We start from the raw sequence: 19,313 nt of genomic DNA on the forward strand, positions 1-19,313 counted from the left end.
TCAAGGCTCAATCCGCACACCGGCTGCCCTTCGGGGCCAATGGATCTTACGGTGGCCTTTGGGTGGTTAACCAGAAGACGGGAGAGTTATCGCGGCGACATGACCACAGCTTCGCGTGAGATGGGAACGGCGGTCCCGATGTCTGATGAAGACGGAACCCAAGGCAAGCTGTAAAAAGAGCACACGTCACTAGCCATCGAGAACCCGTGGAATAGAATACACGTGGACAAGGACGAGATCGGGCGGAAATGTGTTCGGATCCATGAGCCAGCCAGACAAGTGTATAGGTAGAGTTATCTAAAACTGTCACTGTGCAGTGGAGAATTCAAAAGAAGTAGATGAGCCTGACCGAGCGGGAAGACTAGACACAAACGGGATAGGTTCGAGAGCATGCAAACGGCCTGCGGACGTGTAATTGTTGGTATGAAGACTCGGATGGGATACTCGCTAGGAACGTAGATGTGCATGTAGAGCATGCATATAGTGTACAGACGGGTTAGACCTGTAACGCATCATCAGCGTCTCCAGCAACTCCAGAACAGCACGGAAAGACTGCGAACCTTCCTCTCAGATTCTGTGACGCATCGTGCCTATCCGCTTAGCTGCCCATTTCAAGACTGCCAACCCTCTACATCCAAGTGGAAGAACTCCGGCAGCTTCTGCCTCATCTTCGCACACTCCTCCTCAGACAGCGCCAACAGCCTGTCCAGGCATGGCTGGCAGAGCGTGTCCTTGTACTGCACGAATGCGGCGGGAGGCGAGGTCCTGCGGTCAAGCCGCACGAAGAGATCGTGGACCAGACACGGGCCCTCGTCCCTCGCGTGATACACGAACATCTCCCGCAACCTGTCCTTGCAGGTACGGTTCAGGCGACACCCCGCAAACGCCTCCGACATGGCCGCATATAGGATGCGCCCCACGCTCGCGTGGCACTGCTGAGAGAGCTTGGGGATAGCGAGGAAACACCTTGTGTAGTCGGCATCCCCTAGCACGTCGCGCACGTCGGGTTCGTCCTCTCGTTCGACGCCGTGACGGAGAATTAGGGCGTTGTCGGCGAGAGAGCACAAGTAGAACGCGAGAGGAAGCATGAGGGGCATGTCGAGCATTGATGGCAGCGCGAGATTGACGGCCGAGACGGCGTCGCTGGGCTCGAAGGAGATGCCGCACTGCTGCTGGCCCATGTCCCAGCGCGCCTCCCAAGGCAGTGCAGCTTGTTCGAGCCAGTGTCCGGGCCGAGGAATGAGGAAACTCTCCAGGCGGCTGCTGGCATCCTTCAACAACGCTGTTGCCTCGTACTTGTGCGCGATCCTGATGATAGAGGCGAGCGTAGCGAATGGCAAGGATGCCTGCCTCAGAGAGCTGCGAGGCACCAATTAGTTTGGTGTAGATATTACTCATATCAGGCCAGCCTGAGGGACGTACCCTGGTCCCCCAAGGATCACGGTGCGGAGGAAGTGCCGCACATCCGTTGGGGAGTCATAGAAGGGTATGGAGGGGCAGCCCTCCACGATTCGATCAGGCTTGCACTTCTCCTTCTCGAAAATATCCTTCAACACGGGGGATACCCGGGACAGAAGACTCTTGAGCACGCGGAACGCGTGGCTGCCATTAGCCACGATGACGATATTCCCATCCTCGAGCCACAGCTCTTGGTCTTTCACGAGGGTGCCAGGGCCTGGATGTTCCTCATCTGTGGTTGTAGGCGACATAATAGATAACCGTCTGCTTTGAACACGCTCTTCGCATCCATCAATCGCAGCAGTTGCGAAAAAATAGCAAACTTCTCACCTCGGAACGACGATCTTGCTGCGTCAAGTCCTGATGGCAGGCAGTCTGAAAGACCTTCGAGTCGTCCTGGAGGATAGGGAGCGAGATGCGCCACGGAGAGAGCTCATTATACAGGGAACCCAGAATGGTGCTGCGGTAGTAGGCGTCTCGGGGTAGTAGGTAGGCACCCACGTTCATGCTTCTACTACACCTTCTCGGATCCTGCCGATCAGCGAGCCATTGAGTCATCGCGGTGTGCTGCAAACGCATGCTCAAGGAAGGGCGATAATACAAGTGCGCTCACCCATGATGCAAAATGCAATGGAAGCAAGCACACATCAACTCATCTTCGGCAATTGTCCACGGATCCTCAGGAGAGCACTTGACCGGATCCACAAGGTCCTCGATGTTCTCACAATCTTCTGGATGGCTCGCTCGTGTGTGGATTTGGAGACCCTAGCGAGTGCGGCTAGCGACACCGGGTCACGGATGGATGGCGTGCAGATTTTACGAACAATCTATTGTATCGCGAATGCACGTTCCATGTCCTAAGGTTCGGAGTGAGTGTTCAAGACTTTGACAGACAGAGAAGGCGAGTATGCGGCACACCCACTTCAGAAATGGTCGGCGTATGTATATGCAAGAGAAGAAAGCGCATGCCACTCAGCATGGCCGCTCACCGGCTTGCCGGGCCGTGTCCCACACGGTGGCCTCGGCCGACCGCAGGTTCGTCGAGCGTTCGCGCAACACCAGCCGCATTAAATGCACTTCTCAATAATTCGATGGCGTCGCAGAACTACGACAAAGCCGGCCAATTCCTGAGGTGAACATTGAAAGAATCATTGACATATCAAGAATGCATTCCAGAACGTCCGTGCAATACACTGCTCGAGGAGATGAGTCCTCCATACAATACAATCGAGGAGATGAGTCCTTCAAACGATACATGTGGGAGTCCGGAGTGAAGTTGAATTCAGAGGTGTTGAAGTTGAGTTCAACAGTGTCCACCAACCGTTTCCGTCGCTCCGCATCCGCTCCCTCATACCTTCGCAATCAACTCGCCGTGGATCAAGGTGAACCAGGCATCCTCATCCGCGCCCCACTTCCGCCATACCTTAGCGACATTATCCAGCTCCTCCTGGGTATACACACCGTGTTTCTTTGCGGTTGCGGAGAAGTTCGAGGACAGAGTGCGCTCCGCCCAGATCTCGCTCCACCACTTCCTCTCCTCTGGAGTCCAGTAGCACCACGTCCCGGCGGACAAGGTCAGGTTCTCGGGAGGATATCCGGCCGCCTTTGCCCAGACATGCAGGCGACGCCCGGCGTCGGGCTCGCCGCCGTTCGCGCGGGCGACCTTCAGGTACCCCTGACGCCACTCCTCCATGCCCTCGAGCTGAGGCCACCACGACATCCCGGAGAAGTCGGTCTCACGAGTGGCGACAATCCCGCCGGGCTTCGCGACGCGACGCATCTCGCGCAGGACTTGGACCGGGTCTCCGACGTGCTGGAGAACCTGGTGCGCGTGGACGACGTCGAAGGACGCGTCGGGGAAGGGGAGGGCGAGGGCGTCGCCGGGCGTGAAGGTGATGTTAGTGACTCCGCGCTCCGCGGCGTTTTTGCGTGCGGTCTCAAGTACCGCCGGCACGTCGATGCCGGTGACATGTCCCTCGGGGACGTAGTTGGCGGCGAGATCAGCGGTGATAGTGCCCGGCCCACAGCCGACGTCGAGGACGGTCATGTTGGGCTTAAGGTAGGGGATGAGGTATGCCGCTGAGTTCTGGACGGTGCGCCAGCTATGAGAGCGGAGAACAGACGCGTGGTGACCATGGGTGTATTCCGCTTGATGAGACATTGTATCTTTCTGCGGCTCCGGTGAGTAAAGTGCATATCAGGCGCCATTTTGCGGACGCACGAGTGAATCATCAATTGAGAGAAACTCACCGATTTTGCGCGGACGTGGAGAGCAGTGAGTAGATATGGGGATTTACGCCCTTCATCCTGAAGAGGTGGTTATATACGTCCTTCCACTTATGGGGTGGCCGATCGGCCATCGATAACTCGGCCGATGAGCCCCGACTAAACGTCACTTCTCGGACATCAACGTTCAGTATGACTCGTCCTAGAAGAGGTTGTCAAGGTTATCTGATCATATGACATACTATCACTCCGAGGCAGTGTAATATCATGAGAGGAAGAACCGAGAAGTCAGTCTGGCTGTCGCGCCAGGCTGGTTGTAGCACGCTTGAGGTCTTCTGAGCGCGGGTCCTAGTGGCAAGCAGAGGCCTAGGCCTGATAAAGTCATCCCCGGAGACACAGCCTCAGGATGGGAAACCCCATTAGAGAGACCACCGCAAGAAACCGTTACAATGAGCCATATACAGACCTAGGAACTTGAGATGATGTCTTCGTCCCGTAGTGTCCGCTCCTGTGTGACTGGCTGAGAGGGAGAATGTCAGTACGGTACTATTAATAAACCTTGGATGAGATGATTTCGTACTTATCAGGTCTGGGTTGGACGTGACGATATTGGCAGTATCATCTAGGCGCAAGTTGTGAAATATAGTTGCAGTCAAGACACCGTAAATACTGTCAAACCAAGCGAGCATGCTCGAGATAAGAAGAGAGCTCTTTCCGAGTAGCGTCGAAGACAGCCCGATATTCAACCAAGGTGCGCACGTACATATGTACTGCCTGAGGTACTTGGTACGCGTCGCGAGGAAAGACGTCAGAACGTAAGCGCCCGAGACTGCGGGTGACGATGCACTGTTACGCGTCACACTCACGCTTTGCGAGTCTCCGCCACCGGGTGGCTACTGGTCTCTGCTGGTTCTTCCCGCTCACCTGCTTCTCTTTGCGGCTTCTCTTCATTTGACCCCTCGGGATCCTTTCATCTAAGACGACATGCCCCCCAACCCACTTACCTTGAAGCAGCGACTGGCAGCGCTGTCTGCGAACATCAATTCGCCGTCGCGCTCGAACACATTTGACACCCCGCCCGACTCCCCCATCACAAGCAAGCGCAAGATGTTCTTCAAACAGCCTTTCGGAAAGTCACCAAATGTTGATGCGGCGCCTGGAGAGTACCACGGGCAGGAGCGAATACAGGAGGTCATGAACAGGTTGATATTCCAGGCTGGAGTGGACTACGAGTACGTGCCGTGCTTCCTATCCCTCGCGTACTCACCTTCTCAACGTACTGTGTCTAGAACACGACCCATGTACGTCCACACTTCCTCCAAAAATGCAGACGGTGGTTCATATATGCGTCAGGATTGTCATGTGCGCATCTGCCATGCCCGACCCGCGAGAAGTCTCGTATGACTTGCTGCTGGTGTGAGTGTTGTGTGATTGCGTCACGACTGCCGTAATGACACCTTATTAGCCGCATTCTGTCATATCTTGACTTGTATGGTGCGTTACTCAGCCATTCTCATTACGCCTCACACTTTCTTCACCGTCTGCCTGGACGCATGTATCAAGCGGTGAAAGCCGGAGGTGTCTCCAGGGGTACCTGGGCGTGCTATTTCTGGCTCGACGTCAGTAGACACACGCAACCTTCGACGTGTCGGAACGCGCGTTGGTCAGTTTTGCAAACAGACGGTATAAGCTCGCCTCTGCTTGGGTTCATGAAACCGGTGAGGCAAATGGACGAGAAATCAGGCAGAGACGAGCCTACACCGCCTGATGGTTGATAGGATGTTATCACGCCCGGCCGAATGCCTCTCGTCAATCGCTATCCTCCCGTCAACCGGACTATCGAGGCTTTCGTTTGTTCGAATTGTGGGCAGATTACTCAATTTGTTTCGCAGTTGAATCCGACTACACCGTGGTATTCCTTGCTGCTGGAAACCGGCATACGCCTGGCTGGAACTGGGTATGGAAGGCATATCGCAGCTTGAGCAGGAAGTATCGCAAGAACCTCAAGCGTATGGTATGCCTCTCGCTTGGCCTTACACGTGCATGTCGTTGACGGAAGTGCAGTATGTCGTGCATTCAAATTTCTTCACAAAAAGTAAGAACACATTACGTCCCTCTGTCCGCCCTGTTCCACTGATCTCACCGCTACCCCAGTGTTGTTCTCCCTGGCTGGCGCCATTATCAGGTACGAGACGAGGTATGCTCTGTCGCGGCCGTGGTCTTGACCAGAGCAGTCCCAAGTTCTTCCGCAAGATAACTTATATCAATACCCTTTCGGAGTTGGCATACCACGTCCCATTGACGCAAATAGACATACCCCCACCCGTATACCAGTAAGCGCTATTTTCGTTGCGTCCGCAGCCCCGTATGCATTGCTGACACGCCTCGAAGAGAGAATCTCAAGCATGAGAAACAAATCAACCTGCCGGTGATGACTCGTTCAGACCTCTTCGGCGTCCCGCTCGAGGAGCTCATGGGATTCGACGGCGAGAAGGGCGGCCTCCCACGAGTTGTGAAGGATTGCATACAGTACCTCCGATCAACCGGTGAGAGCCTGGGACGCATGTGCGTCTTTGTGGTTGACTTCCATGCTGACGTCTGAAATAGGCTTACAAGACGAGGGCTTGTTCCGCCGGTCGCCGAACTCCGTGCTGCTGAAGCAGGCAGCGCAGGCATATGACCGAGGTGCGTCCATACATCGAGATATGACGAACGTAGCTGAGGGCGAACAGGTCATGTTGTGTCTTTGGAGACCTTCGGGGACCCTCATTTAGCCGCAGTCTTGCTGAAGAAGTATCTCCATGACTTGCCAGAGCCTGTCTTCCCGGAGAGGCTATACCCCAACATTCGCAAGTGTCCGATGCCGACGGACGACCCGAACGACATGTCTGCTGTCATGTATATCCGGGAAGCCCTCCTTCCCGAACTTCCGCCGTGCGTATACATCCTCCTGAGCAACATCCTCCGTGAGTCTTCCGATCTATCGCATGCCCGTCTGTCCGTTGACACACGAGCAGACCTGCTGTATGAGGTGCAACTCCGCTCCGCGTCCAATCGCATGGACGCACACAACCTCACGGTTGTGATCTGCCCGAACTTGGTATCGAGCTCGAACCCGATGCGTGACGTCATGATGTGCTCTGCACCGAACGCGCCTACGCTCTTCGATGCTGCGCGCGCAGCTTCAAGCACGAATCTCGCAGCTCAAGCTCAGCCGCAGTCCGCGTCCGCCTCAAATCGCGCCGCATTAACCGAGGGCAAGACTACTCTGGGCATGGTCATCAAGCTCTGTATCCAACGGTACTATGAGGTCTTTGACGAGATCCCCGACCGCAGCGAAGCGCTTGGGCAGGAGATTATCCACCCTCCAAATCCGTTCGCGGACCTCGGTTCACCCGGGAGTCCCTCCCTCAACAATCGTGACAGCGCACTACTGGACGACGACGACATCGACGACGCAATGCTCGTCATGCCTCTCGGGCCGAACAATCCCAACCGCTTCTCGGGGGGTGGTGGCGCAGGAGGCTCGAGCACGTTCCGCCCGCAACATCGCACGAACCAGTCAAGAGACGCTACAGCACGGTCGACACATACGGCCTTCGGGAATGGGGGCGGGCCACCTAGTGCGTACGCGACAGTGAACAAGGCGCGGTCGACGATCAGCATCGAGCGCGGGAACCCGTCGAGGAAAGGCTCGATTGCGTTGGGACGCGGCACAGCGAGGGGAAAGAGCGCGGGTGCAGGCGTGCAGGCGATTGGAATCACCGCGGAGGGGTTCTTCAGTGCGCCGGATGCTCCCCCAGTCCCGACGCTGCCGTCGCATGCGCTGAACGGGAGGTGATGGCCTTCTGTCGTGCTATGGTTGCGAGAGGCTAGGCTGGGTTGTGGGATCTGGAACCCCACTGTTCTGCTATATCTTATGTTCTGGTTTCATGAATAGTTCTACTCATACGAGCTTTGGTTTACGGGAGCATTGTTTGACTTATGATACTACACCTCAAACTTCTCCGTCGGACCTCGGTGCCATTTGATACTTACCAAACTGCAACACTTCGTCCGTCCAGCATGATGGTTCAGTGTATCGCCTGTCGCGACTCCGGCCTCTCCTTGATAGTTAGTCTCTGTTGCTGAACTTGATGCGAAGATGACAGCGGATCTAGGACGCTGCGAGTTGAATGTCGTGAGCCACAAGGTAAGAGGCTCGTATTAGTGCCACCGACTGGTCACTATGACTACGACTCGAGATCGTAGGGAGAGGAAAGCGTACGCGCAGTGTGGCATACGGGCGGCAAACGCTCTGCCACGTGTGCATGTGACCGCCCGTACGCTCAGAGTCGCACTGGCACAGTGACGCTCAGACTGGCATGTCCGTTAAACAAGCCCAACGCGTCCTTGACAAGTTGTGCTGCTGCATTGACTCGTCTTCTCCCAGAGTACGTATCGAACTGAGCCTTAATTCTGCCAGTGACTGATCAAGGCATATAGCATGCATCGAGCACTCCTCATACAGGAGATTACTTGTCGGATATGCTCGCTTGCAAATGACTTGTCATCATTGGCGATGCTTGCGCGGACCTGCAAAGACACACATGAGCCGGCTATCTGCGTTCTCTGGGAAGAAGTTCAAGACTTGGCTCCCCTGGTGCAGTGTTTCCCACACGACTCCTGGTCAGTCGTAGAAACGGAGCTGGTACGTGAGTCTAGATCAGCAATCAAACGGCGAGACGAGCTCAAAGAAAAATCACGGTTTATATGCATGTAGACATTCACGCGTCCACTTGCGTCTGAAGACTGGGATCGCTTCCTACACTACTCGCGACACATCCGTAACCTCCGGCTGAGGAATCCCACACGGGCATCCCGCTATCGAGTCCACTCCTCAGTGATCTCGACCCTGGACGCGTCGCGGCCTGAGCCGGTCCTGTTTCCGTGCGTCCATATATTCGAATGGGATGCCGAGATGCTTGGATACGAGCTCCTCGACACATGTCTTGGGTTTCTTGGGGCCCAGGTACGGTATATACATCTTGGGCACCCGCACCTGTGTCCAGATAGGCCCGAGTGCGGTTTACGAGCCGGGCTCTCCGCAATCGCTCACCAGTTCCCTTCGTTGGAACATGTTTACCTTGGACATTCATTTGCCGATGTTTACCGTGGTCCCCCACCCATCAGCGAGGCGCTCCTCTTACCCGAACGTCTGTCCGCGCTGAGGACGTTCTGCATCTATGGATTTCCCATTGCCGAGGCTGTCGTATACGCCTTAGCAACACTACCTTCTCTGGAAATACTCAAGGTCACCCTTCCGTTCGACTCTACATGGTCTGGCACATTCCCCTCGAAAGCTTTCTCTACGGTCAAGCAGGTCTTCCTTCGGATGACCGCGCCCGATTACATTTCCTTCAGCGCCGTCGCAAAGTTCCCAAGTGTAGGGGAAGCGTACCTAGAGGTCATCGATGTCCCCAAGCAGTCCACCACGAATGGGTTCTACGAAGCGATTCGGCGACAGTTCTCCCCGAGGTCGCTCCTCCAGCTGGAGGTCTCCCCCGCAGGCACCTTCCCCTATGCCGTCGTGGCGTTCATCGGCTCAGTGGTACGTCCGACTCATTTGGAACCCTTGTTCGACTTCTTCAGGCTCGAGAGTCTTACTCTCAGCATGGCCTGTCGATATTCTCTCGACACCGCATTCTATGCGAACGCATCCCGAGCATTCCCTCAACTTTGCACCTTCAAGATCGCGGACTGCTACTGGTGCGTCAACGACACGCTCCCAACCATGACGGCACTCGTTCCATTCGCACTTCATCCCAACCTCAGCGACCTTTTCGTGCCCTTCGATGGGACCCAGCCTGTCTCTCTCTCGGGCATCAAAGACGCTCTACCCCCCGGTACCGGCCGGTCCCACGTTACCTCCCTCGGTGTGGGCTACTCGCCTCTGACGGTGTCCCACCCGCAGCTTGTTGCCGCGTATCTTTCGCGACTTTTCCCTAGACTCGGAGGGCAGGAGGGTAGATCACTTATGTGGGGGGAGTGCGACGAGACTGCAGAGGGACACCAGCTGCAAGAACGCTGGAAAAAGGTCCGCGAGCTACTGACTTGTTTCTATGCAATACGCGAGGACGAGCGGGACATCACGGCTCGAGAGCTAACACAGAGCCAAGAAACGGCAAGACTACGCTGCAAGGGCTCTACCGCTGATCACGTACGTTCACTCACTTGCGGCTTCATGCCTTTTCTGATCGTGACCCCATCGGGAACAGCATTAGTCTCGTCACCGTGATGTGACTAAAAAGTCTTCAATCCGATACCATCTATCTCATGTCTCTGTTGACCTACACCGTATCCCGGCGCACGCAAAGGTCCGCAGGCTCGCGTTTTGTTCGATCACTAGTAGCCGGACCGCGCTGGGAGACAGGCATGGCGTGCAATTCCCAGACCATTGAATCGCTACAGAACTTGAGCGACATCGTAAACCTGTGAGTACCTGTCCATCTCGGCCATGTTGACTCAGTTTTGGGACACAGCTATGCATCAATAGACCAGCGCGGAAGCTGATACGCGCTCGCTATAGCTGTGCCCGCCGCAGATGCATGGGAAGCTTCCATTGAAAGCTGCCCGCAACACGCCGCCGCCGTTTCATGCATACATAAGGTCTGCTGTCTCGTCAGTAACCAGTTCTCGTTTTCCCCTCTTCACTCCCTTTGGCGCCGTTCAGTGCTTTGGACTTTGATTATTTCTCATTCAGGCTTCCCTGGTAGGCTAATGGTATCTACAATTATTCTTCTAGTGTCAATCCTGGTCTCTTCGGTGACTGCTTCACAACCACTACTCTCGCTACCCCACGCTCGGCCTCACATACCCTATACGGACGAGCCCGACGCATCGGTGTCTGTATTCCACCAAACAACCCAGCAGCAGATCTCCTCGTATGGAGAGACGTTCTACTTCGACCAGCTAATAGACCACGATAACCCCAGCCTAGGAACGTTCAAGCAGCGATACTGGCACAACTATGAGTTCTACGACCCGGGTACGTAGTATGCTGCGAGTACTGGCCACCGGTATTCAACCCATGCCTAAACCCCCAGGCGGAACCATTGTCCTGCTCACGCCTGGCGAAATCAATGCCGAAGGTAAGACTTTTCTCTCCGGTGGAACTCCGGTGGCGACACTAATCTCCGGTACTCTCAGGGTTCACTTCGTATCTAACCAATACCACAATTACCGGCATGATTGCGCAGGCAACGAACGGAGCGACCATCGTCCTTGAGCATCGTTTCTTTGGCAAATCAAACCCCTACCCCGATCTCTCCGTCAAGAGCCTCCGTGTACACACCATCGAGCAAGCCATCAACGACTTGGAGTACTTCGCCAAGAACGTCCACCTGCCGATGCCCGGAGGTGACGCGGTTTCTCCCGGGAAGGCACCATGGATCTTGGTAGGAGGTAGCTATTCCGGTGCGCTTGTCAGCTTCACAATGCACAGGTCGGTACTCCTTGGAATCTCATCACCTGGCGAGCAACGTTGACAATCAACACCCCATAGCAAACCCGGTTTGTTCTACGCCGGCTATGCCTCGTCAGCTGTCATCCAAGCCATCGGGTACGTACCCCGTTCCCCTGCAGGCTGGCGTCCTAACCACTAGCATCTATATAGGCATTTTTGGAAATACTACGAACCAATCCGGGAGTACATGCCCAAGAATTGCTCCGCAGATGTCGAAGCTGTCATCGCGCACATTGATGCGGTCCTTGACACTGGTAACGCGACTGCTATCCACGACGTCAAAGCGGTATTCGGTCTGGAGGACATCGTTCACGACGACGATTTTGGCTCAGCTTGTGCGTGGTCGCCTCCATTCCGTTTCAAGCTAAGCTGTCTGCTCATCATGCGGTATATCGACCAGTGGCGACAATCTTGGGCTCGTGGCAGGATGGAGATATCACGACGCGATCGGACGCGTTCTACGACTTCTGTGACGCCCTGGAAGTAGACAATGGCAAAAGTGCGCCTGCGTCCGGTTGGGGTTTGAACCACACGTTGCAAGCGTGGGGGCAGCTGTGGAAGGATACTTACTATCCAGCCAGTGAGTGCAACGTGGATCAGCCTACTAGATGATGTGACGATCACTAACTGTTGATGACAGCATGTGGTACTTTCAACGCCGAGTAAGCGTATCTGCATAGCACGTCTGCTACGGGCTAACATAGTGCTAGGGACTGTTTTGGTACTCATGACCCGAACAAATCGTGGTGGAACAACGTCACCCTCAGTGACGACAGGTCATGGACTTGGATGACGTACGTGTACTTCTCAACGCTTGCTGTCACTAGAGCTGATCCAGCTTTTTGTGGTGTTCAGGTGCAATCAGTTCGGGTTCTTTCAGGTCGGTGCAGACTCCGGTACGCAGCCAGTGCTCGTCTCACGGCACTATACCGCTGCCTCTGCAGAAGTAAGTACAATCTTCCCTGACACACCGATTGTACTGATACCTGCGATACGTGCCCCTCTATAGCGCAACTGTCTGTATGACTTCCCAGGCGCCTTCAAAGGCAGTAGAAGGCTGAGCATCTTGAATGCGCTCGGAGTGAATACTCGGTACGGCGGTTGGAACGTCACCACAGACCGGCTGATATTTGCGAATGGTCATCGTGCGTCCTTTCTGTATTGGGTCTTCTGAATTCACTGCACTGATTGGAATCTTCATCCCTCTGGACGAAATACAGGCGATCCATGGCGCGAGGCGACGGTCGCGGCCAGCGGGGCGGTTTTCTCGCCAACGGAGCTTCAGCCTCATCTAGTCAGTGATGGCTTTCATTGTTCAGATCTGCTTGGCTCGGAAGCCGCCAGCTCTCATGTCAAGGCGGTACAGGACGCGGCGTTGGACTACATGAAGAAGTGGTATGCAGAATGGAAGCCCTCCGAATCTACGTAGCTGTTACTACTACCTGTGCGGTGTAGCATTCTGGTCGAAGATTCCGTTGATACCAATGGAAGTACAACATGATGTCCTAGGACTGGTGCTCTGCAGGCCCGTCGAGGGGCACTGGGCGGAGGCCAGGGAAACCTACGTTGGCCCAGTGGGCACCTTGGTAACGACACCTCATGGGCGCTTACAGATGTACTCAGGCTCCACGACCAATTCGATTGATCGCTCCTTCTCACATCTCTCGAATACGTGCATCGCGTGATACCCCCGTTGATTATGTTTCAGGACAACTTTGTGCAATATAGACACCTTTGAACTTATGACTAGCCGCCGCCGGCCTACGTTTACCGAGACGCGTAGGCGCTCACAGCCACACATTTGACCGCAACCACTATTTGTGTCAGTCCGGGTGGCACACATGTATGTATGCGGCCCTTTCTGCTGGCATTCCGTCTGCTGACCCGTCAATGTTTTCGCTGAAGTGCGCTGCTATTGGTATCGCTGCGCCGTCTACCGCATACACCGTCTTTGCATAACGGTTCTGAAGGCACGTACTAGTACGAATCCGCTAGTTCATTGGCAACAGGCTAATTGCCATTATAGGCTGAATTCTGCTCTCGAGACATGTCATCGACCATACAACACCGCACTCTACATATAGCCGAGATATTCAGGCACATCTGCGACGTTGCGGACAACATGACTTTGGCTATCCTGGCGCGCACATGTAAAGCTTTCCAGGAACCTTCACTCCAGGCCTTATGGCGAATTCTTCCGGATTTCGTTCCCCTGGTCAAATGTTTCCCTCATGACTGTTGGATAATCCAAAACGACGAATTGGTGAGTCATATGCAGCATAACGGGCGAAGTTGACAGTACTCACGGTAAGTCGCAGAGATTTGCGCGCCTACCTCTACCGAACGAATGGATCGTATTTCTCAAGTATGCCAAGCTGGTCAAATCGCTAGGCTGTCGGTATCATACTAGTCCATTAAAATTGCACGCCGGTGTCATTGACGCCCTTTGCGCTCTCCGACCGACACTCGTGCTTTTCCCCAATATCCGCTCCCTGGATTGGCCAATCATGGATCTGAGAGGATCCTCCTTACCGCCCACGTTGTCGTTGCTAGGCGACGGAATAACTGCCCTGTGGATCGAGAGTTACAGCCGCGCCGTAAGCCTCTCGGAACAAATGCTACAAACTGCCATTGCGATCATTGCCTCCAGGTTTCGCTACCTGAAAAGCCTCCACATCTCCCTCGAGGACACCGACCCCGGAATCGGTATCGATTCAGAAGTTTCTACCGCATTATCTTCGCTCCTCGTCGGCTTGCATGCGCTGACTGAGTTCAAGTGTTTGGACATCTCCCTCTCAAGCCCAACTATCATGCATCTCGCTCAGCTCATCACATTGCAAGATCTCGAGGTTCGACTCCCCGATTCGTGGACTTGCCCCGAACCAACGGTCAACCCCTTTGCCTCGCTCACCACTATCACTCTGGCAACAACAATATATGGATACATCCAATTCAGCAAAGCTGTACCGCTCCCGCATATCCAGAAGTTTTGCCTCTACGTTGAGGATGATCCTCCCGCCCAACTCATCCCCGACTTCTTCTCCGCCATCCGCCGCCAATTCTCCCCGATCTCACTCCAAAACCTTTCAATTAACCCAGCCGGAGTTCCTAACGAGACTAGGGCGCGCCAGAGTGGCACAGTCATCCATCCCGCAGACCTATGGCCCCTCCTCGAGTTCTCGCTCATGAAGAACTTCGACTTCGCTATGGAGTGTCATTATGCGCTTCACGATGCGTTCATCCTTCACGTAGCGAAGGCCTGGCCCCACCTCGAAACATTCTATCTCTGCAACGAGAATTACTGTGTTCACGACACCCTTCCCAGTCTTACTGCCCTCGCGCACCTCGCTGTGCATGCCCATAACTTGGCTGAGGTTGGGTTGCAGTTTGATGCCGCAGGATGGACTCGTCATCCCGACTTCGATCATGACGGCGGCCCTCCGGAGCAGTTATACGGCGAACTTCAAGGCCGAGCAAGCACATCCGACGTGTATAGCCTGCACGTGGGTATCTCGCCCATCGCATTGCCGGAAAAGGTCGCGCTCTTCCTGGCTCGTGTTTTCCCGGCCTTGGAATCACTCGTGACTAGTGCCTTCGCTAACGCGGAGGACCGGGCCCTCAAGCGTTGGCGAGAGGTTGAGCGATACCTTCCAATGTTCGTGCGCATACGCGCCGACGAGCGGCTGAGGTTGCAGCAGGAACCAACGGATGCATGTGACGACGAATATGTGATGACCGTCGACCCGGACGTACCATGAGCAACTGGAGAGCTTCCTCGCTTTGACAATCAGATACTGCACACAGTACATACTATAGGTCATTTAGCTAGTCTGACTAGTGAACTGGTATGCCGCCCTGAAAACTTGATGTCGTTGCTTGATATTCTGGTAGTACATGAGCCAACCATTCATTCTCACATGAGGTGTCGGTGTCAGCGAGAAAGCGGCTACTCACGGTGTCCGTCGGACCGGATGTCTACAAGGACTACATCAAGAAGGGTGGACAACGGCAGCACGGGTATACGCTAAGCTGTACAACATAATAATAATTGCAGTACATTTATCTGTGGTGTGATACAGGACGGTGACCATACAGCAACGTACCTAAGCCATGGGCCACTCCGTGAAGACACCCTGCCCGAACCTGAAGAAACTGATGGTACCAGCATCAACAGCAGCGACGACAACCATTTTCTTGCCCGACTTGAGCGACGGGAAGGGATAGGTTGGTCGAGGAGGTGTCTTCGCATTGTTGTCCGCTCCGGGCATCGGCCATATCCAAGCAAACGACCTCCTCAGCAGCGACGGTTGGGCGAAGGGAGCCTGAGAAGCGGTTTGTTTCGACTCAGCTACAGCTGCTGCCGCTTGCTTCTGCTGCGCGAACGACATGCGTTTCCGTGGTACGGGTGGCGGTAGCTCTGGTAGCTCCCCGAAGAGGTCCGTCAGTTCGGATATGGTCGGCATGGGCGTCGTCCGTGCACTGTTGAGCTATAGTCAGTACCTGCAGCCCCTCGTGGAAAGAGTCACTCACTTCACGATCACGACAGAGAAGTCTGGTGGTGGTGACGCAGTCTTCTTGAACGTGGTGGAAGGTTTGTACAGGTTGTAGAAGATCTGATAGGGTGTCGGTGGGGCTTCGGGTGCACGCTGCACATGCAGAGGAATGTCGTAACCGGATGGTAGGAACCGAAGCGACTTGAACAAGGATTCTGCGAGAATGCGGTTAGCTGTTGTTGGTCCGTTGTCGTGCGGAGACCACGTACTGTTATTCATATTATGGTGCAGCCATCTGCTGAAGCATATGGGTCGCCACCAGTCGCACCCGCCAGTGAATATCCGCACGATTCGGGACAGGAACGAGTTGACTGCGCTAAAGAGTCGACCCACGATAGATGTAGATACTTGGTTGGGGAAGGGCGGAGGAACCGGATAATCAGGGGATGGCGGCTTCGTCCTTGTGACGACGTAGCCCAGCCGCCTCAGATACGCGTAGACCTGACCCGTCATGTCAACGAATGCGTGTGCAGGAAGCGATGGGAAGACAAACTTGGTATCGCTCGAATGTGAGGTCTTCGGCACCAATCATCTCGGCATACGCCTGCTGTACAGACATGGGTACGCCCTCCATGTCGTCGAGATGCAGGGTCTTGTGCAGAGGTACGTCCGTTGGCTTCCAGCAGAACATCGCACCTCGCTCGACTAGATAGAGTGCCTCCTCCGGGAGTAGCTCTAACCGCTTCTGGACCTTCTTCGCATCCTCAGACCCTTCTGAAGCCCGCGCGACAGAATGACCCATAGTTGAAAGATGGATGCCCTTCGCTACCGTGACATGTGCCCTGCCGAGTTGCGGGTACCATATGGCATGACTGACGGACTTGCTACGCAGCGCGAGAGCGTCAGGTATGCAATCGCGCGTGGGGGACATCCAACTTACTGCGAGATCGTCCGCGTTGCCTTCAGTGCTTCTAGCATGGCCGAGCGCGAGCGATCGAGGACATGTCGTTGCAGACCAGACCCTCCTTGTGTGGTAGGCTCAAAATCTTTCTCGCCTCGTTTTGGGATGACTGGTCGCGCGACGTTAAGACCTCTGCTCGCGTTCGTTGAGTGGGCAACACATGGCGGGAATGTTCAGACACTCACGGAATCTTGGTCCAATCCGGACCCTGGTCCTCATCTCCAGAAGATTGCTCCTCTTCATCCCTGTCCTGAGACGCCTCAGGTTTTGGTGCAGCCGTCGGGAGCTCCAGGTTATCATCCATCGCGATGTAATCTTCTCAGCTGAATGAATCAAGTGCCGAAACGATGAGAGTGCGAGGCAAGCCTAGCAGCGACGCACAGAGATGGGTGGAGGAATGGCAAGAAAATGACTCCGGTGACACGCGCGACGCGACGAGGACGCGACGGGCAGGCGCGCTCACCATTCTCTTCCGCTCCCACAACCGCTGTACGCGTCGTCTGGCTCGTCGGACTCGGTCTGCACGTACTCTTGCTTTTAGTGCGACCGTGGAAGGATGTCTACTCAGCCTGCACCGACATTCTACCAGTCGTTGGCGGTAAGCCCGCGGATTCTCATTACACGTACGGGACGGGGACTGACTCCGTAACAGGCCGGAGGTGTCGCAGGTACGGCTGTAGACCTACTGTTCTTCCCTATCGACACCGTCAAGACACGATTGCAGTCCTCGCAAGGCTTCATACGCGCTGGCGGATTCAAGGGGGTATACAAGGGTATCGGTAGTGTCGTCGTCGGGAGCGCACCCGGAGGTACGTCTTGCACTCCCTGCATGACATGCGACGCGACTCATCGTCTGTATCCACAACAGCTGCTGTGTTCTTCTGCACATACGACACTTTGAAGAGAACCCTTCCCCTTCCGTCGGAGTATGCACCCGTGACCCACATGATATCTGCGTCTCTCGGCGAAGTCGTACGTTCACCCCATGCTACCTAGGGCTAATGCCTACTGATGTGTACAGTGACGCGCCAGGCAGCATGCTCAATCCGTGTCCCCACAGAAGTCATTAAGACCCGCACGCAGACGTCGACCTATGGGCCCGCCGCGCAGTCCTCGCTGGCAGCAGCGAGGCTACTCTGGTCGACGGAGGGCATACGCGGTTTCTATCGCGGATTCGGGTCCACCATCATGAGGGAGGTATGTGTCGCGCACTACCGCGTTGTTGCGTGCCAATGCTTACCGAAAGGCAGATCCCATTCACCTCGTTACAGTTCCCTCTATATGAGCTGTTGAAGCTGCGTCTGGCCAAAGCACTCCGCAGGCCATTACACGCATACGAAGCTGCTGTCTGTGGGAGCTTCGCGGGTGGTGTTGCTGCTGCGCTAACGACACCTTTGGACGTCCTTAAAACACGGGTTATGTTGGATCTAAGAGTGCGTACGCTTACTTGCTGGACTTATGTCCTCGCTTATTGTTGCGACGCAGGATCCAACGAAGCATCAGCATCCGACCTTGGCCGCCCGTTTCCGCGACATCTATGTGAATGAGGGTGTAAAGGCACTTTTCGCTGGTGTGGTACCACGGACGTTGTGGATCTCAGCAGGTGGTGCTGTGTTCCTCGGCGTGTACGAATGGGCGGTCCACGGGCTTATGGGGCAATGAGTCAAGGAAGGCATGTGGTCAACACGATATGCACAATTATGTCGCGCAGTGTATTGCTGGCACTAAGCATTGAGTCCCTTTCTGGGGCAAACATGGTTCGCTTCACTATGATACACGATACAAAGCAGTACTAATACATGTTACAGATAGACTTCTGTTCCTCCTATGCTCAGTCACGACCGGTAATACGATCCTTGAGCTTCTCAACAGTACCTGTGTGCGCAGAGGTGTAAGTACGAACTGCCATACAGACAAAAGTCTATGCCCGACACCTACCCTTGGTTTTGTGCCCCGTAGAAGGCTTTCCGCCACTCCCAGCGGTGTCCTGCGAGCGGTGCCAGTTGTCGCCCTCGCGGATTCCACCTTGGGGTCCAGTATCGAACTCGTCCTCGTCGGCACCACGTCCGTACTGGTTACCGCCGGCGCCGATCGTGTTCATGTCTGTCGTGTTGCCCGCTGTACCGGTGGAGCCATACTCGGTGCTCCCAGCCCAGTGGCCGCGCGCACCCTGGCTATCCCAGTTGTTCCCGCTCGAGTCGAGGTCGTCGCGCTCGAAGTCGCTCTGGCGCTGACGGCGACTCGACGGGTCGGTGCCCGAGATCGAGGGGTCCATGGGGTCGCGGGTGGGGCGCGAGCCCTGGTCCTGAGACCATTGCTGGTCGTCGATGTCGCCTGATTGGAGCGCGCACGAGTTAGCACTAGGAAACAACAACGAAGACGTCTAACGTACCACGCTGTCCGCCGCCCTGCTGCGAGAACGCGCCAAAGTTGTCGGGGCCACTCGGGTTGGAGAAGTTGTTCGGGTCGTTGTTCCACGACTCGGTGGTGCGGTCGTAGGACATGATGCAAAAATGTGTTCGTGGGGTTATTTGAGTGGGAAGTTGTAAGGTTGCAACTTGGGGTTTGCGAATGGTGCGAATAGTGGGAGGTTCTGCGTATGCGCGAGGACATATATATACATGTCTCCGTGCTTTGGAGCTTGCACAGGGCTTGACTTCATCGTCTCCAC

General features: G+C 55.1%; 9 protein-coding genes across 9 annotated transcripts; 5 read left to right on the forward strand and 4 right to left on the reverse strand.

The window, feature by feature from the left end:
* Positions 1–363: 363 nt before the first annotated feature.
* Positions 364–1,916, reverse strand: L226DRAFT_328741 (uncharacterized protein). Its single transcript, XM_067673972.1, has 4 exons — positions 1,789–1,916; positions 1,423–1,738; positions 561–1,359; positions 364–502 (listed from the first exon to the last, which is right to left on the reverse strand). The coding sequence occupies exons 2-3, from the start codon at positions 1,707–1,709 to the stop codon at positions 612–614; spliced, it is 1,035 nt and encodes a 344-aa protein (XP_067538239.1). The 5' UTR covers positions 1,710–1,738; positions 1,789–1,916; the 3' UTR covers positions 364–502; positions 561–611.
* A 695-nt stretch (positions 1,917–2,611) lies between these two features.
* On the reverse strand, positions 2,612–3,875 carry L226DRAFT_558795 (UbiE family methyltransferase). The gene is made up of 2 exons (XM_067683257.1): positions 3,709–3,875; positions 2,612–3,628 (listed from the first exon to the last, which is right to left on the reverse strand). Exon 2 carries the CDS (start codon positions 3,617–3,619, stop codon positions 2,807–2,809), a length of 813 nt encoding a protein of 270 aa, XP_067538240.1. The 5' UTR covers positions 3,620–3,628; positions 3,709–3,875; the 3' UTR covers positions 2,612–2,806.
* A 705-nt stretch (positions 3,876–4,580) lies between these two features.
* L226DRAFT_532453 (RhoGAP-domain-containing protein) lies at positions 4,581–7,838 on the forward strand. The gene is made up of 12 exons (XM_067680266.1): positions 4,581–4,916; positions 4,974–4,985; positions 5,038–5,100; positions 5,150–5,178; positions 5,577–5,698; positions 5,749–5,779; positions 5,839–5,869; positions 5,919–6,017; positions 6,076–6,230; positions 6,292–6,369; positions 6,417–6,650; positions 6,702–7,838. Exons 1-12 carry the CDS (start codon positions 4,669–4,671, stop codon positions 7,523–7,525), a joined length of 1,926 nt encoding a protein of 641 aa, XP_067538241.1. The 5' UTR covers positions 4,581–4,668; the 3' UTR covers positions 7,526–7,838.
* A 207-nt stretch (positions 7,839–8,045) lies between these two features.
* Positions 8,046–10,283, forward strand: L226DRAFT_328883 (uncharacterized protein). The gene is made up of 5 exons (XM_067673973.1): positions 8,046–8,117; positions 8,170–8,374; positions 8,447–9,883; positions 9,942–10,157; positions 10,220–10,283. Exons 2-4 carry the CDS (start codon positions 8,171–8,173, stop codon positions 9,945–9,947), a joined length of 1,647 nt encoding a protein of 548 aa, XP_067538242.1. The 5' UTR covers positions 8,046–8,117; position 8,170; the 3' UTR covers positions 9,948–10,157; positions 10,220–10,283.
* Positions 10,284–10,443: 160 nt separating this feature from the next.
* Positions 10,444–12,617, forward strand: L226DRAFT_458602 (peptidase S28; the record flags this gene model as incomplete). The annotated part of the gene is made up of 11 exons (XM_067675451.1): positions 10,444–10,711; positions 10,770–10,814; positions 10,873–11,167; positions 11,228–11,284; positions 11,339–11,523; positions 11,589–11,768; positions 11,829–11,850; positions 11,899–11,982; positions 12,044–12,134; positions 12,198–12,333; positions 12,409–12,617. The coding sequence occupies 11 exons, from the start codon at positions 10,444–10,446 to the stop codon at positions 12,615–12,617; spliced, it is 1,572 nt and encodes a 523-aa protein (XP_067538243.1).
* Positions 12,618–12,960: 343 nt separating this feature from the next.
* L226DRAFT_610917 (uncharacterized protein) lies at positions 12,961–15,179 on the forward strand. The gene is made up of 4 exons (XM_067686211.1): positions 12,961–13,031; positions 13,094–13,158; positions 13,215–13,451; positions 13,507–15,179. Exons 3-4 carry the CDS (start codon positions 13,236–13,238, stop codon positions 14,944–14,946), a joined length of 1,656 nt encoding a protein of 551 aa, XP_067538244.1. The 5' UTR covers positions 12,961–13,031; positions 13,094–13,158; positions 13,215–13,235; the 3' UTR covers positions 14,947–15,179.
* Positions 15,180–15,238: 59 nt separating this feature from the next.
* L226DRAFT_504091 (uncharacterized protein) lies at positions 15,239–17,033 on the reverse strand. The gene is made up of 6 exons (XM_067677962.1): positions 16,828–17,033; positions 16,622–16,774; positions 16,235–16,565; positions 15,951–16,182; positions 15,719–15,896; positions 15,239–15,667 (listed from the first exon to the last, which is right to left on the reverse strand). The coding sequence occupies exons 1-6, from the start codon at positions 16,944–16,946 to the stop codon at positions 15,292–15,294; spliced, it is 1,389 nt and encodes a 462-aa protein (XP_067538245.1). The 5' UTR covers positions 16,947–17,033; the 3' UTR covers positions 15,239–15,291.
* Positions 17,034–17,198: 165 nt separating this feature from the next.
* L226DRAFT_568698 (S-adenosylmethionine transporter) lies at positions 17,199–18,304 on the forward strand (the record flags this gene model as incomplete). The annotated part of the gene is made up of 6 exons (XM_067684201.1): positions 17,199–17,240; positions 17,295–17,451; positions 17,511–17,614; positions 17,675–17,839; positions 17,893–18,075; positions 18,128–18,304. 6 exons carry the CDS (start codon positions 17,199–17,201, stop codon positions 18,302–18,304), a joined length of 828 nt encoding a protein of 275 aa, XP_067538246.1.
* Positions 18,305–18,473: 169 nt separating this feature from the next.
* On the reverse strand, positions 18,474–19,275 carry L226DRAFT_558800 (uncharacterized protein; the record flags this gene model as incomplete). Its single annotated transcript, XM_067683258.1, has 3 exons — positions 19,035–19,275; positions 18,581–18,976; positions 18,474–18,517 (listed from the first exon to the last, which is right to left on the reverse strand). Exons 1-3 carry the CDS (start codon positions 19,144–19,146, stop codon positions 18,474–18,476), a joined length of 552 nt encoding a protein of 183 aa, XP_067538247.1. The 5' UTR covers positions 19,147–19,275.
* Positions 19,276–19,313: the final 38 nt, after the last annotated feature.

This window comes from Lentinus tigrinus (assembly GCF_003813185.1).
Source record: "Lentinus tigrinus ALCF2SS1-7 unplaced genomic scaffold L226scaffold_6, whole genome shotgun sequence".
In the NCBI taxonomy this organism is placed as follows: domain Eukaryota; kingdom Fungi; phylum Basidiomycota; class Agaricomycetes; order Polyporales; family Polyporaceae; genus Lentinus; species Lentinus tigrinus.

Bases quoted from the DNA above. Each gene is read 5' to 3' on its own strand.
- L226DRAFT_532453 (XM_067680266.1), top strand. From the start codon at position 4,669: ATGCCCCCCAACCCACTTACCTTGAAGCAGCGACTGGCAGCGCTGTCT. The intron at 5,780-5,838 runs GTAAGAACACAT...CCGCTACCCCAG, and splicing joins TTCAAATTTCTTCACAAAAA to TGTTGTTCTCCCTGGCTGGC. The intron at 6,231-6,291 runs GTGAGAGCCTGG...CGTCTGAAATAG, and splicing joins ACAGTACCTCCGATCAACCG to GCTTACAAGACGAGGGCTTG.
- L226DRAFT_504091 (XM_067677962.1), bottom strand. From the start codon at position 16,946: ATGGATGATAACCTGGAGCTCCCGACGGCTGCACCAAAACCTGAGGCG. The intron at 16,775-16,827 runs GTGAGTGTCTGA...GAACGCGAGCAG, and splicing joins CCGGATTGGACCAAGATTCC to AGGTCTTAACGTCGCGCGAC. The intron at 15,897-15,950 runs GTACGTGGTCTC...GCATTCTCGCAG, and splicing joins GCACCATAATATGAATAACA to AATCCTTGTTCAAGTCGCTT.
- L226DRAFT_328883 (XM_067673973.1), top strand. From the start codon at position 8,171: ATGCATCGAGCACTCCTCATACAGGAGATTACTTGTCGGATATGCTCG. The intron at 8,375-8,446 runs GTACGTGAGTCT...ATATGCATGTAG, and splicing joins CAGTCGTAGAAACGGAGCTG to ACATTCACGCGTCCACTTGC.
- L226DRAFT_610917 (XM_067686211.1), top strand. From the start codon at position 13,236: ATGTCATCGACCATACAACACCGCACTCTACATATAGCCGAGATATTC. The intron at 13,452-13,506 runs GTGAGTCATATG...GGTAAGTCGCAG, and splicing joins TAATCCAAAACGACGAATTG to AGATTTGCGCGCCTACCTCT.
- L226DRAFT_328741 (XM_067673972.1), bottom strand. From the start codon at position 1,709: ATGTCGCCTACAACCACAGATGAGGAACATCCAGGCCCTGGCACCCTC. The intron at 1,360-1,422 runs GTACGTCCCTCA...GGTGCCTCGCAG, and splicing joins GTGATCCTTGGGGGACCAGG to CTCTCTGAGGCAGGCATCCT.
- L226DRAFT_558795 (XM_067683257.1), bottom strand. From the start codon at position 3,619: ATGTCTCATCAAGCGGAATACACCCATGGTCACCACGCGTCTGTTCTC.